Here is a 15490-nt window from a genome sequence, read left to right on the forward strand (position 1 = left end):
AAGTCCCTGTCCTTTTCTAGAATGTGCAGCAGAGCTGGAGATGGTCCTCAACTATCAGCTTGGGAGTAGGATGGGCAGGGCTGGCCCAGCTCCCCTGAGGGTTGTGGTGACAGCCTACTCAGGACCTCCCAGACTGGATTTCAGCTCTCCTGAGATGCTGCAGCCTGGGGTGAGGGGGCAGTCTGCTGGCACCACCTAGCATGCTTGTCTAGAGGCTGGAAGCTTGTACTCCACAAGCCAAAAGCACAGTGACAAGAAGCAGCGGGGTGTGGTGGGACAGATGCTGACTGAAGCCTGTCTGGCCCAGACCTTGCTCAGTGACCTGGGGCCTGTTCTGCAGCTTTAGTGGACGGGGGTTGGCCTTGGCTAAGGGATCTCCAGGGATGGCAAGATTGGAAATCCCCAGGCCCCGTCTCAGGAGAGCACTGCAGGGGTCCTTTCCAGCTCTGCTTGGTGACTGCAGGGCCCATTCAAGCACTGCCTTTGGGGAGGCGGGCAGGGGATCAGGTAATCCCATGTTTCAATTTTCACATCCATTAAAAAGTTCACCATGATGAAGTAAAATGTGGTGTTTCTAGAAGCAAGTGCTGCTTTTTGACACTGAAGGCAAAAAAAAAAAGGAAAGACAAGCAGTACACGCACATAGCAGGCAACCTCTGGCCTTGGCCTCCAGCACGAGAGCCTGCATGACCTTCTGACTCATCCTTTCTCTCGCGCGCACACACACACCAAGGCAGAAAAGGTTTTGTTTTTTTGTTTTTGTTTTTAAAGCCTTTTTATTAAAAAAAAAAAAAAAAAAAAAACCCAAATCAAAATATTTCCCATCGGAGGCTATTTCTTTTTTTGTCTTTTAAAAATTTTATTACACAAATATCTCCCATTCCCATGTGTCAGAGGAAAGATGTCCTTGCTCTTTCTAAAACCAGTAGTGGAGAACATTTAGGAAACAAAAGTCCAACTAGTTTCCCTCCTTCCCTGGCCCAAAATAACCCCAATGTGTCAACTGAGATAGCATGACTTGTCCCCTTAATGCTTACATTTAATTTAAATTCTTTAGCACAACATTGGAGATTGACTCTAAATCAGCAACAAAAAATATATATTTACAATATTTCTCCGAAAAACAAAAAACACAACCAAACCCTTTAAACATAGTGACTTTAGGAGTTTTATTTATGGAGCAGTTATTTTTTTAATCACCAAGTGATTTTATATTATATATATATAAATTTTCTTCCTTTCCTTTGCGGTTTTTTGCCCCGGTGCTTGGAAAGATGGAGGCAGGGTGTCTGGTCCTGCGGTCTGAGGAGGGCAGGCTCTCCTGGCAAGGCCATATCTCAGAGCAGATTGCAGGAAATGCGATGGAACTCCCGGGTTCCTCTGTCTCCAAACAGACTTTTCTTTCCTCCACATGGACCAACCCTCACCTCTAAAAACCATTTTCCCCTCACAGTCCCAGAGAAAAGGAAGACCCAGCAAGGGCATAGGTCCATCTGCCGCCACTCCTGGGCTCGCTTTTCTGCTGACCAATTTAGGTGCTCGGTAAAAATGCTTGTTTTTCCAAACCAAAAACAAACAAACCAAAACCAAAACCAAAACCCAAAACAAACCATCAGCTTGGAAATTTCTGTCGATGAACTGTCCCAAAGTCAGAGGCACTCTCCCGGCACAATCCCTGCTCTGAAGGGGTCTCTCCACCTCCCCTTTTATAAAAAGACAACAAAACAAAACAAAGCAATCTTTTCAGTATTTTCCACAGGAGCAACCAAAAAAGGCAGGAAGCTTCCAATTATAGGTCACTAACAATAATATTAATAAGGTTTTTGCTCAATACCCAGGGTTCTTTACAGAGAAGTTCCCCTAACTGAGGCACTCTGGAATAAGTCACTGACATTTCCTCAAAGTTTCAGCCCCAGGTCGCAGGGGCCTGGAGACCAGTGAAAGGGGCAGAGGGTCACGGGAGCAGACTGCTGCTTTTAAGGTGCAGCAGAGAGAATCAGCAGATTGGAAGAAACAGACACAATACCACCCCCTACCAGGACCCAGTTTTCTCTTAGGAGGCCAGTCAATGCCAGGGTCAAAGCTGGGCTAGGTGGCAAAGAGGGGGCCCCTCTGCCTCTATTGCTTTGGAAGTGGCAAGGGTGCAGTTGGCGTCTCTCCTCGGGTGGCTCACACTCAGACCCCTGGTGCCTAGGCTCCTTCCCCTCCCCCGCAGGGCTTCCGGAGGAGGAGAGCCTGACACTAGGCTACAGGAAAGGGGCCAGGAAGGGATGGGGCTGGAGGATGAGAAGGCGGGGCGAGGTTGTGCTATCGCTATCCTTACAGATGGGGAGCAGAGTGCAAATCCGCGTCTATCATTTATAAGCTCTTGCCACAGGCTGCTGCTACTGAGCATCTCCTCACACACTTAAATATTGACCCAAAAGAAATTCGACCTTTCTGTCTTTCCTTATTTTTTTTTTAAAGTGCAAAAAGCTCTCTGCTGCCCTAGAGAGACGATCTTTGGACAGGCCGTTCAATGCAAAGTAAAAGGGGGCAGCTGATGGGGCTTGACACAGGGCGGTGGAGTGGGAGACACCACGCTCCCCTCCCTCCCTCCCTCCACACACACGCGTAATACACTCAGCCACACACACAGAGGCACATGCACACCCCCTTCCATGGCTGCAGGCAGAGGGCAGGTGACTGGCTTCTAAGCAGGACCCACCCCCCCCCAAAAAGGTGCCAGATCAGTGAGCGCTGGCGCTAAACACAGGCCTGGGCTCTGGGGGCTACACTACACCGGAGGCCTGGAGCCTGCTGGGAGGCAGGTGGGGACGTGGCCGGTTCTCTGCTCCCCCCAGCTGGGGGAGATAGGCTGCTCCCTCTGAGGACACACATCCTGGGAAAGCCCTATTCAGGCAGGAATAAGAACATGTGGAAAAAGGGCGGTGGGAGGCTGAAAGGGAGGGGAACAAGGAGATGGTGCCTGTCTCAGAATCTGCCTAGGAAGCAATAAAATGTGTCCTGGGGTAGGCAGTTCCAGCTCCTGTGAAGAGCCTCAACCCCAATAAGTGCAACAAGGACCCCATGGTAGGTAGGTCTGGGGTGGGGTAACCTCATTATGTGAACTATCACGAGCATCGGACAGGATCAAGCTCAAGGGAGGGGAGAGGAGGGAGAGCAGACACGGACGAGAGGTTTTAGACACCTCAACAGCACCAGTGTGATCTGCATGGGTCTGGCATTCCTGGGGCTGCGGGCCCCTCCTGCATAAGCTGGGAGAGTGTGAAGGAGAGACACGCACTGGACACCACAATGAGAACCTCGCCATGGCGACAGGGCTGCTCTCTTCCTTGGGAGTTTGCTCAGAACCAGGCACTGCTGGGGACCATGGATGGGGAGAAGGGCCCCAGGGCCCAGAGCAGATGATGGTTGCACAGACACCTCAAACTGAGAGCCTGACCTCCGGCAGGCGAGCGAGTGGGCGGGCGAGCAAGCGAGCAGGCACTGTGACAGCACATAGCCTGTGCTTTCCCCTCAGATCAATTTGCTACTCCCTTCTTAGGAGGGAGAGGAGCAGGCAGGTGAAGCCTGATGTCCACCACCCTCTCTGCCCCGCCTGTAGGGAAAGGGCTCAAGGGACAGGAGAGCAGAGAGGGAGTGTGACGCTGGCCTCAGAGCCCGTGCAGGGTCGGGGAGAGAGGCTCTCCTGGCTGGGGAGTCAGGGGAAGATCAGTTTCCTGTTCCGTCTGGGCTGGGTGTGTCTTAGCTGATCTTCTGTATCAGCTTCTCGTCAGACAGGCAGTAGAGACTGTTGATGGACAAGTCTGAGATGAAGTGCTCGCAGGCTTTTCGAGTGATCTGCTTACATCCTCGAAGGTCGATCAAGGTGACGTTGGCAATGCGCCGTAGGTAGATCAGGGTCTGGTCTGTCAATTTATTGCAACCTGTGGGGAACGTGACCATAAGAACAACACTATGTACGCACAGCCCTAGGAGCCTACGTCTGCCGCTCAATTCCCCAGCTCTTTCCCTTAAAATGCTAAACACAAGCCCGCTTTGCCCCATAACTACCTGCCTCAGAGACCAGAAGTGCCATCAGCTCTGTGGCCTCTGAAGGCCCCCTGCCACCTCACTCCCTGCACGGCAAGGCTGACAAAACTGAAGCTGGATAGTGGCTGTGCTCTTAGGCATCTGACAACTACTTGAAGCCTCAGTCCCCCATCAGTAGAAATCCACATCCTTGTCCAGATGTGAGAAAACAAGTGAACACGGTTCAGTCAAGAGACTGAAGTTCTTTCTCTTCTACCAGTCAAACTCCAGGAAGGGCTGGGACCTCCAGGAGGCATGGGGCACTGTCTGTCATGCAGCATTGCAGCAGCATACCTGCCATGTTGAGCTCTGTGAGGGAGTAACGAGTGGAAGACCCGACAGCGGTGAGTAGATTGGAGGACTGATCTGTCAGGTGGCTGCAGTGACTGAGGTCGAGTCGAGACAGGAGGGGCATGTGGCGAATGATGAGGCGAAGCGTGGCATCTGTGATGTCAAGGCCTGCCAGCCGGAAGTCGGTCATGTTCCGGAGCTTGCTGCGATTGTCCTGACCTGCACAGGCAAGAAAAGAGCCTAGATCAAAACTCTTAACTCTAGCCCAGCTCCAAAGCTGCAAGCAGCTTTAGCTCCTTGCTGGCCAGGCCCCCTTGCAGGGGTTAAGCAGAACTGCCCACACCAGAGAGTGAGCAGTGTGTGGGGGCAGTTTCTAGGAAACCAGACATTTTTTCTTTCTTCCCAGCTGCTAGATTATTCCTTACTTACACAGCAAAAGGGTATGTGTGGAATGCTCCTCCCCTTCCCACACTCCTACATTTTTGTAGACCATCATGCAAGCAGCTTTTAATGTTCCACCTCAACCATGAAGCCTTCCCAGACTTCCTCAGGCTTATACTCGCTGGACCCCAAACTCCACTGACCCACAAAACGGACTTACTCCTTTGTTTGTAGGTAGTTACCTGGCTGTAAATAGTTAACCTGCACGTGTACATAGTCCATCATTCTGTTCTCAATTTGCACTCTTCTGTTCTTCCACAGCATCACTTCTGGGACTACCTTAGCTTCTGAGGACAGTCTGTCGAAAGACAAAGCTCCCCCAAGACAAGCACAGAGAAGTCAGGCCCAGAGCATACCTGGTTTATCAGCCGGTGGAGTCAGCAAGTCCCGAATTTGAGGGTCCTTGATTCCTACTGCCCACCGAAGATCAAGAGTCCTGAGAAGGGGGCAGCTGGAGGTGCTGAGGGCAGAGACTGCAGACCAGGAACAGCCCGCTAGGAGGAGGTCTTTCAGTCCTGCAATGGAAGGAAACAGAGACAGGCAATAATACACTCTATCGGCACATCCAAAGCCTCAACTACCAGCTGATCGGACCAAGGGAAATGGATTCCCAGTCTAACAGGAGAGAGGGACTATGTCCTAACCTTATTCTAGTAATTTAGCTCAAAGATTTCTACGGTCTCCTCTATTACATCTTCTAGCTTTAGCGGTAAAACTCATTGCTTAGTTCCTACCAGAGCAATGTAAGTGTGAGTGACTTCCTGTCTTTCCAAGACCTCAAAATGCTCAAGGGAACAAGACCTTAAAAGGGACTGACCAAGGCAACAACTTACTCAAATTTCCTCCTCAGTGGCTATGCTGAGAAACCTACAGGGCTGGCAGCAGCACCTGATCCATTCTCTTCATTGCCTAGGGCAGTGATTGGCCTGCCAGTTGAGTGGCGCCCTGGGGAGAGGCAGTTAAGGTGGCCCCTGATAAATCGCTTGCTAAGCAGAAAGGTAACAATGACAGAGGACTGCTGCCCTAAGTTGCCATAAAGCATTTCTAAGAAGCACTGCCAACAACTCAGCTTTCCCTGCCTGCTCCTGGGCCTCTGCAAGGATGGCACAGGGCTGCTCACCTGGCAGCCTATTGACGAGCCACGTCAGTTGTTTTTTGGAGATGTTGGTCCAACTGAGGTCGAGGCTAACTGGCTGCCTCTTGATGATGCCACTGAGAGCCTGGGGTACAATAGCCTTACACCTACTCAAGTCAATTTTTGTCCAGAGTCTCTTGTCGCAGCACCTGTGACAGAAGCAAAGAGAACTAGCTGTCAATAACCTGACACCCTTGTCAGAGGAGCTCCCATCACAGGCTGCTGGAGGCTTCTGGGAAAAGCAGAGCACCTGGAGGGTCACCCTCCCTAGGTTCTTCTACAAGCACACAAGGATGACGCCTGCCATTGTTTTGCCTCAGAGAAGAGGGCTTGTCCTCTACGGCAACCCTATAGGTTAAGTAGTGGATAACTTGACCAGTTCACCCTGATTTACTATGGATAGGCTGAGAACACAGCACGCTTATTAGGGACACATAGCAAACAATATACTCTAACCTCTCATTTGCATTAAAATGGTATGGCTCCCACCAAAGTGTATATAAGGGAGCTTTAAAAAATTTGACTTCTTACTGCCTGAAGCTACTAGGCTTGCCTCCATTCTCTCCCTTGTCAGTCACTCCCGGCTGCCTGAGAAGCAGGGTGCTACTTGGCACACGTGCAGTTCATCCTGCCTTAAGCTCTAGAAAGAGCCCACTGCTGTATCTGGCCGAAAGAGGCTCTTTATTATCAGGCCTGGAGTCTTCTCCCACCCTTGGGTTTCTGCCTCAGTGTTATCTTTACATTTTCTAGCCAGTCCAGACCAGAACTGAAAGGAAGAGGCCTGCCTTTCCACTGCAATCTACAAGTCCACAGGCCACAAACAGCACTGCAACATGCAGGCTTCTGTTTAATATTTTACAGCCCTCACCTCCCAGCGGCTCAGAGTCTGGCTGGCAGGGGAAGGGGAGACGGCACATAATGGGAGTCTTATGTGGCTCAGTCTGGAAACCAAAGGTTAGAGCCAGGCAGGCTCACTAGCCCTATGAAGAGAAATGTTAGGAGAATTTGGGTAGGTCACATATTAATTCAGATTTGGGAAATAAACTTGTGTTTGTGAAGAATGGGGTCTTTATTTAAAGACTGAAAAAATTTCACCAATGGCACATGAAACTTCTATGGCAGAAACAAGCTGCTTACAATAGAGCAGTGGATCTCAAACTTTAAAATGTATTAGAATCCCCTGGAAGAGAATTTGTTAAAAACATTGCCTGGCCCACTCCCAGAGGTTCTGATTCAGGAATTCTGAAATGGACCCTGAGAGCCTGCATTTCTAAAAAGGTCCCACATGATGCCACTGGTCCGGGCATCACACTTTGAGAACTACTGTTAACAGGGTCTGACTCAGATAGAAAGGATATGTCCTAGGGTCCAGGAGCTTGGGAAAAACAATGCCCTATGGAAATCTTTGTTCATCACCTTTAGGAATTTTTTCCCCTAAGTGTCTTAATCTTCAATTTGAGAAGAAATGGTAGGTCTCATTAAGAAAGACAACTAAGTTTCAGGAAGCTTCAAAACTGAACCCTACTTGCTGGAGAAAGGAATTCTGGTCCAGGTTTGGTGGATGAGAATTAAAACTGTGGGAAATTATGAGCACCTTCAAATTTTTGAAGAGCATGTCCACCTCTCTCAGATGGAGAAGTAATTGAGGCAGGAGCTTAATGGTAGTCGTCTGTGTCACCAGCACCGGAGAGTGACTGGCACATCACAGGCTCTCAACAAATGCGTGTCGAGTTCAGGTGACTTGGGGAGAAAACTCATGACTCTGAAGTTTTAGCACAAACTGTACAACTCCATCCTCCAAATCAGTTTCCACGGCTCAGTAAAACGAGAGATGGGAAAGTATGGAGCAGGGAGAGGAGGCAAAGGGCCAAATTTCCCTGATGACATCTGTAGGCACAAGTGGCCACACCTTTAACAGGACCCACTGTCTGGGAAACAGACTGGGTTGATTCAATCTTTTAGAACCTGACAAGCCTCCAGATGCCAAGACGCATGCTGTTCTTAGGGAAAACCTGCCACCTACTCCCGTACCCCTATTCCTGATCCCTGTATCCCTGCTCACCATTTATACCACGTCTTGCACACTCGCATACATTCACAAAGTTCTCTGCGGCTGAGGTAGCGGAAGACAGACATCCAGACCTCCCGCTGCATCCAGCTTTCGTCTCCATCCTGAGCCCAACTGCCCCGGCCATTCAGCCTGGCTGCACCCCCCTCCTCTGCACTGTCATCTTCCTCCTCCTCCTCCTCCTCTTCCTCCTCCTCTCCCCCCAGCCCCTCCTCATCCCCACGCTGGGGGGTTCGGGCTGGGCAGTGCTGCACTAGCACACGGGGGGAATGGCGAAGGTTGGCAGAGGAGGCCGTGATGGCCTGCAGCTTGGGCACAATGGATGTCCCGTGGAGCTCTTTGGTGGGCCTCTGTAGCGTGACAGTGAGGTACGATCCCCGGATCTTGGCTTTCTCAACTTCAGACAGCTCCTTTTTGCCGCTGGGATTGTTCTCCTTTTCCCGTACCATGGTGCGCTCTGTGGCCTGCAGCCGCAGCAACTGCCGCCGTTTGAAGCGCTCATCGCGGCTGGCACTGTGGTGGTCGCTGGGGCCAGCCCCAGGGGATGACCGAGTCACCATACCCCGGGGGGAAACCGGGTCATGGATGAGCTGTAGCATGGAAGTGGGTGAGTGAGGCGGGGGTGTGAGGGGCTCGTCGCAGCTCCGCAGGGGCCGCAGGACTTTGGCTTGCACGGCTTCTTCATCACTCTCTTCCATTTTCCGCTTCTGCAAAACAGGCCCGAAACAGCCACGTCAGCACCTCCCTTCTTCAAAACTCTTCAATTTACAGGGTGAGCCTCACTGTTGCTCTCAGGGGACTACAAGCAAGACAGATCACTGCTTTTCTATGGGGAAAGGGGCAACTGCATGCTACAGGGTGGTCATCTCCTCAGAGTCTGCAATCTGAACTCTGCCAGGATCAGCAACTGAACTCATGTCTGTGCTAGAGAAAGCTGATTACAGAACAAAACCCTTAAAATAGGTCACCTGAGAAATCTACCTGTGACAAAAAGGTTTGTGTCCAAGTACAGAAGAGTGGGATCCAGATTTGGGCCACATGATTCCATTAGCCCACCTATTCAACTCATCTCCCAATTCTGGATCATAATTCCCTAGGTAAAGATATCCTTTAAAGAGGCCACAACTCTACCCCTACGCAATCTGAGCATTTTAAGTTCTGTCTCTAATTTAGCTCTTTCACCCAAGAGATGCTTCTGGTGGAAGAAAGAGATGCTAGTGGTGGAAGAAAAGCAGCCTACATGTACTGTTTGGATTAGGATGCAGAATCTGACAGCAGTAAACACCAGGACTTTAGCTCTGCCAGTGTCTGAGCTTGACTCTACCACGCTGCTTCTTCCACTCAGCACCCCACCCAATCCCTGGAGACCAACTGCACGTAAGAGAGAAAGCAGAGAAAGAGAACCTCTGTGAGAAACGGCACTGCTCCCAGAGGGATCTGCTCAGGATGAAAATGAGGAATTCAGGTTTGGTGAAGCCAACATTCCACAAAGGACCACAACCTCATCCTATGCCACTTGTGCTCTCCAGTTGCCTGTCCCTTCCTGGAGCCCACCTTGGCTATGTTGTGATGAAGCCTAACCAACGGGTTCCACTAGGTTTCACAGCAGTAGTTCAGATTTTCCTTAAGGAGACATTTCATGTCCCTAAGCATCAGTCCTGCTCCCTTTTCTCCTCACATTCTTAGAGCACTATGGTTGGAAGAGAATGACCACCTTTTGGGTGCTTGCTTTTACAATGCATTAGAAGGTGGTACTAAAATATAACACCTGCCAACTCATCTGCTACAGCAGGGGAGCAAGCCCCCATTACCACCACTACCACTGAAGACACTGTAAAAGCTGCTAGTGTAAGAACTTGGAATACGAAGAACGTTAGCACTCATAACCTCTAGAAATCCTTGCCCTCGAAGATATGTAGACTGAAAATTCAACTACCTCAGTGCTCAAGTGGGAAGAAACAGAAAGAAGACAAGGAAACTTGTCTCCATTCCTGCACAGTACGCTTGGAGGAGACCACTGGGGCCTGGTGACTGACACTAGGCCAGCTGCCTCCTCTAAATGTGCCCTTAGCAGGTCTTGTCTTGCTCACCCAAGTAACCAGACTTTTGGCCCTTTGACGTTACTGGTGACCACTGGACCAGAAAATGCAGCTGCTCGGGGCCAAGGTCATGGCACTGGTCCCCTCTAGGGGACGGGCTGCCTCTGTAGGACACATTTGGGCACATGGGCAGGGCTTTCTTTGAGACCACAAAGGTGAAGATGACAAAAATGTGAACCTGCTTAACTGGAAACTCCAGTACACCACTGCATTTACCAGCTGCCTCAGGTCACTGCCTCCCCTCAAGTTGCATTCCTCAGGAGCAACCCTGCTCACCTCATTTCCCTCTTTAAACAGCCCAGCTGTGGTTCCTCTTTCTCTAGGGCCCCAGAGTGTAAAAGGACCTCAGGAATCTGCAGACCCCAAGGGGAACAACATTCAATAATACACAAAAACAAACATTAAAAACTCAAACAAAAGAAAAACAAATAATTAACCAAAGGAAAAAAAAAAGATATCAAATAAAACAAAAAATAATCTCCCTGGATCAGAAAAACCATGTGAATAAAGCTGCAAAGGCAATTGTTAGCCATCTTCTAAGCTTTATGCTTCCTTTCTTCTCGTAGTGCAAGTCTGGATCAAGTCCCCTTACCTGGGCTTTCTCTGAGCTGTCCTCCTGGTAGCACTTTGGACACTCCCAGCAGTTTGGCAGTTCCTCATTAAGCAATCCCTCTCCATCCATCTACAGGCAGAGAGGGTTAAAATAGGTGTTAAAAATCCGTCTCATTAAAAAATAAAACAAAAAACTTAAGCCTCCTTTATCAAACAATAACACAGCCACATGGTTGGGAAGAACCTGGAAGAATTACCCATTCCTAAACACATTGGTCCATAGAAGAGAAAAACCGAGAGCCATCTGGCCTCTTTCCCAGCCACTGGGAAACTGGCCACCCTCACTCTTGGTTACTTGATCAAAGTTAGGCTCCAGGAGGAGATTCCCAAGAGTCTGGGTCAACATCAGGTCTCTTCTCCTGACACATATATACTCCTGAGGATCTCATGCCACTTTATGACAGGAATGGTGCCAGACCTGAACTTGACTATTGGGCATAGTAGTTATGACTGCTTGGGTTCAGAGACTAGTGACCTATTCTCTGTGATGCAATGTTCTCAGCCGTAAAGTGGGGATAAATAAAAATACCCATCTTAGAGGGTGGTGGTGAGGATTAAATGAATTACATACTATGTAAAGTGTTTAGAAAAATGCCTAGCATATAGTAAACAGTATTAAATAGTATTAACTGTTATCATCATCATGGAGATAACACCCTATTTTATTGATTCTAAGATGCATATTTTTCACATTTATTTATTTGTGAGGAAGATGGGCCCTGAGCTAACATCTGCCAATCCTCCTCTTTTTGCTGAGGAAGACTGGCCCTGGGCTAACATCCATGCCCATCTTTTTCCACTTTATATGGGACGCCGCCACAGCATGGCTTGCCAAGCGGTGCGCGCCCGGGATCCGAACCGGTGAATCCCGGGCCGCTGCAGCGGAGCACGCGCACTTAACGGCTTGTGCCACTGGGCCAGCCCAATATTTTTCGCATTTAAATCCTTCTGAAATTGGGCTGCTTCTCACAATTGACAGTGTCTTATAATCAGTCACCCAGGTGGCAGTCATGACATAGCTGACACCTCTGGGAGGACAAAGAATGTACCAGCACCAATGCCCTTTAGATTTAAAGAAATATGAAGAAATGGGGTAGATCCCACTTCAAAGGGTTGTCTTAAAGATTAAACAAGAGAATGCGTGTAAAACAGTGGTTCTCCACCCTGGCTGCACATTAGAATCACTTGGGGAGCTTTTGAACACACCTAGGCCCAGGATCCATGCTAGAAGAGTTGACTCAACTTCTGAGGTTGAAGTCTGACCTTCCTCATTACTTTTTGGAAAGCTCCTCAGGTGTGCACTGAGCCTGATACAGACTGAGCACTCATTACATTTTAGCTGATAGTATTATTCTCACTATATTTCGGGAACTAATATCCAGAGATACAACGAAGTATGTAGCAGAGATGCTTAAAGGCATGAGGCATTCCAAAACAGATCAGGCAGTTCCATGACGGCCTGGGGACTTCAAACACACCATCTAAAAGCCAGACTATAACCTCCACGTGGGCAGGAACCGGGACTATCTTGTGTACTGGTCTAGCCTCAGGGTTTAGGCACAGTGCCTGACACACAGGAAAGGCATTTGAATCAAGGGCAGATGTTAGACTACGATATGACCCATAGCTGATGGCCCACAGTAGGGATGCTGGCAGCCTCTTGTGATAGATGTCCCACTCTCTTCTGCTCCACTCAGTTATCTTTAGACACTCTATCAGCTGAGACCTCAGGGACCCCTTAGGCCTCTCCTTACCTGAAGGCAGCCAGGATGAACAATCTCGTTGCAAATACAGCATTCCATGAGTTTCTTCTCAAAGTCCTGTGTCTCCTCATTTTGATCTACCTCGCCACAGAGGGAACACGTGACTGAGTGAGGCAGTCTGGGCTACAAGAGGACAAAGACAGAAACCAAGAAAAGAGCAAACTTAGATCCTTATCATTTCAGCTTCCCTTTAACTGAAAATGGGCGATTTGGTTCCTGCAATTCTCCAGTAAACACTTAGGGAGCATGGAGACCGGGTGGAGAGGAGAGGTTTTGGCTGGAAAAATGGCTAAAGAAGAACATGGGGAGAATCAACTAGCTGGGAACTAGAGACCAACAGAGGTCAGTTTATTTTCAGTTGGCCTGTCCTTGGCTTCACAGGTTCTTCCTTTCTAATCCACTTAAAGAGGGGACAGACGGCAGTAATTTGCCCTTCAAATGCTGGTCTCTCATTTGAAAAGTGGGTAAGGCCGAAAGATTAAATTAAATCATTTTTAGTACTAGATACCTTCCTTCTGAACCCAGGAAGAAAAGGGACAAAAAGAAGAAAGCCAAAAAGAGAGCATAATTTTTTCTCTCCAACTCTGAAGTCTCTATAACTCTATTCTATGTGTATTTCTGTCCCTTTGGCACCACCACCCCTCGCCCAAATTCTTTACCCAGCAGATCACTCACTGCCAAGCACTGCCGGAGGACACAGGACTGCTTCATGCGACCAGGGCCCCCAAACTTCTTCATGTCCCTGCAGTAGTGGCAAACACCACATTCTCCCTGCACACAGGCTTTGCATTTTCGACATCGCACTCGCCTCCGCCTGGCTCCTGACACTATGGGGGAGGCAGCAGCTGGCCTCACAGGTGTTAATCGTGGAGCTGGTTTCATAGTGTGAGGCTTTGTGATGGGGATGGTAGGAACCCGCACCTTTGGCCGGGTGGGGAATTTAAGCTGGAAAGAGAAAGCAGAGAGGTCAAATATATCAGGTAGCTATAAGGAATGGAAAGGGTAGAAGATTACATGGCTTGGCAAACTATGGCCTTTGGGCAAATCTGCCCACTGCCTGTTTCTGTAAACAAAATTTTATTGGAACACAACCATGCTTATTTGTTTATGTATTGTCTATGGCTTTCATGTGCAATGTCAGAATTGAGAAGTTTCGACAGAGACTCTACGGCCTGCAAAACCATAACTATTGATTATCTTTATTTATTATATTTATTATCTACCTATTATTACCTTTACAGAAAAAGCCTGCCAATCCCTCAGGCTACTACTTCAGCCACATCCCTCTCATTCTGCTGAGCTGTAAGATTCACCCCTCCCTGAAGCTTTCTATGTACCAAAGTCACTCCAGGGGCCCTCCAGTATTTCCTTACCCTGAATATCACTACTCAGAACAGAAGACAGTAAACTGTTGGAGGGTGAGATGTTTATTTCTTTATTACTCTGAATCCAAGCACACAATCTGGTACAGGGCAGACACCACAACAATACTGAAGTGTGAGATAACTCTCTCGGGTCTATGATTATAATTTCAGCACTCAGATTTACCCCGCTAGTGATCTTTTCAAGAACAAGGACTAAGTCTTCTACTCCTTTAATTTCCCACTGTGCCTTAAACACTTTTCTGACACAAAACACGCAATGGCCAAAATGACTAAACTGTTTTGAGGCAGTCTCACGTGGCCTCTGCTTGGGACTGCTTAGGACTCCTCTACCTAGGAAGGAGGAGGTGGTTCTTTAAAGACATCTTCCAGCTACACACCTGTATATTCTGCTTAAACACTCCTGGAATGTGATGGCTCTGCAAGTTTCAGCTGAGGAACACCAAAGAAGGGCCTAATTTATTTGCCGGACTTATGGCTAAGATAAGAATGTTATCATTTATTTTATTTAATAACCTCGATGAAGGACAATATGTAAAAAAATTATACAGGACCTAACTGAAGAAGCATGAAAATTCATAACTGACAATTTATTAGCTAATGGGTAATTCCTTTCTTCTCTTCAATTTGATACTGAAAAGTCCAAATTAAGGGGAATCTTGAGAGTGTGGTCTCCAACACAGAAACACTTTGGCCTTTTAAATATATATGTGATTATTTCAACTAGTTTTAAATCATATCTGTGAAAATAATTGAGTAACTGGGCCAGGGCAGGAACTGATCCATGAACAAACGCACACCTTGCCATCCCAACCTGGAGGCAGGTCTCCTAGTTTGACAGTCCTGTTAAGAGAGTCACCTCCAAAGACAGCCAGTTACCCTAACCTAAGAGTCAACCCAGAACTGAGTAATGATTTTCTGTCCGTCTATATTAATCCACCAAAAGCTGTCTGCCTCTGGTTGTTCTTTTTCTTCCTGTAATGATAATGGTCACCCAGCAAAATGCTTCAGCAGCCTGAAGATCAAGAAGAATAGTTTCTTACCTTATCCCTTTTTGGCCACTGTACTATAGGGACTCCAGTGAGGGCTAACTTGGGATCGCTGTTGGCAAGCTCCTCCAGCAAGATCTAAGGGTAGGGTAAGAGAGAAGAGGGAAAAAAGGCAGGGCACAGTGAACAAAGAGCCAACCACTCCCAAAAATACCCAGACCTAGCCTCAGCCCCACAAGCACAAGGGCAAGAGCAGGCCAGCAACTGCCTGTAGTTTCCCTTCAGAGAGACTCACTGCAAAACAAGGACATCGAAGACCAAAGAGAAAACTCCAATTAGTGCAGCACTATCAATACTTCAGATTTACCTGTGCTCCCAAGCCCGTGCTGTGTACTCACTGTACTGTTAACACTTATGCTGAAGCAACTCACTCCTGGGGCAACCAGTGTTGTCACACAGTTCTATACACGACAGTAAACTTTCTATCACTCCTTTGCTTTTCTATACCAGTTAATGAATATTACTGAATAGTAAGTTTGCCTTCATTTTGCAGATGTCAGCAAGGTGGCAAAAAAAAAGATTAGCTAATACTGAATTAATAATATGAACAGCAGAGTCTTAATGTCTTGATTCAAC

The 15490-nt window shown here is 48.2% G+C and overlaps 1 protein-coding gene across 4 annotated transcripts in view; it reads right to left on the reverse strand.

Annotated features, from left to right (window-relative positions):
- Positions 1 to 787: 787 nt before the first annotated feature.
- The window catches only part of KDM2A (lysine demethylase 2A), a 96671-nt gene continuing 81968 nt past the window's right edge, over positions 788 to 15490 (reverse strand). For 3 of the 4 annotated variants that reach the window (XM_058526281.1, XM_058526282.1, XM_058526283.1), the window contains 9 exons: positions 14909 to 14992; positions 13159 to 13428; positions 12475 to 12606; positions 10701 to 10790; positions 8004 to 8716; positions 5927 to 6090; positions 5163 to 5321; positions 4369 to 4584; positions 788 to 3929 (listed from right to left, as the gene is read on the reverse strand). In XM_058526281.1, the coding sequence (XP_058382264.1) occupies positions 3748 to 3929; positions 4369 to 4584; positions 5163 to 5321; positions 5927 to 6090; positions 8004 to 8716; positions 10701 to 10790; positions 12475 to 12606; positions 13159 to 13428; positions 14909 to 14992 (2010 nt within the window). In that variant the 3' untranslated portion in view covers positions 788 to 3747. The remainder of the gene's footprint in view (positions 3930 to 4368; positions 4585 to 5162; positions 5322 to 5926; positions 6091 to 8003; positions 8717 to 10700; positions 10791 to 12474; positions 12607 to 13158; positions 13429 to 14908; positions 14993 to 15490) is intronic. The other variant, XM_058526285.1, reaches the window with a different exon arrangement.

The sequence above is a fragment of the Diceros bicornis genome, chromosome 31 (assembly GCF_020826845.1).
Source record: "Diceros bicornis minor isolate mBicDic1 chromosome 31, mDicBic1.mat.cur, whole genome shotgun sequence".
NCBI lineage: Eukaryota > Metazoa > Chordata > Mammalia > Perissodactyla > Rhinocerotidae > Diceros > Diceros bicornis.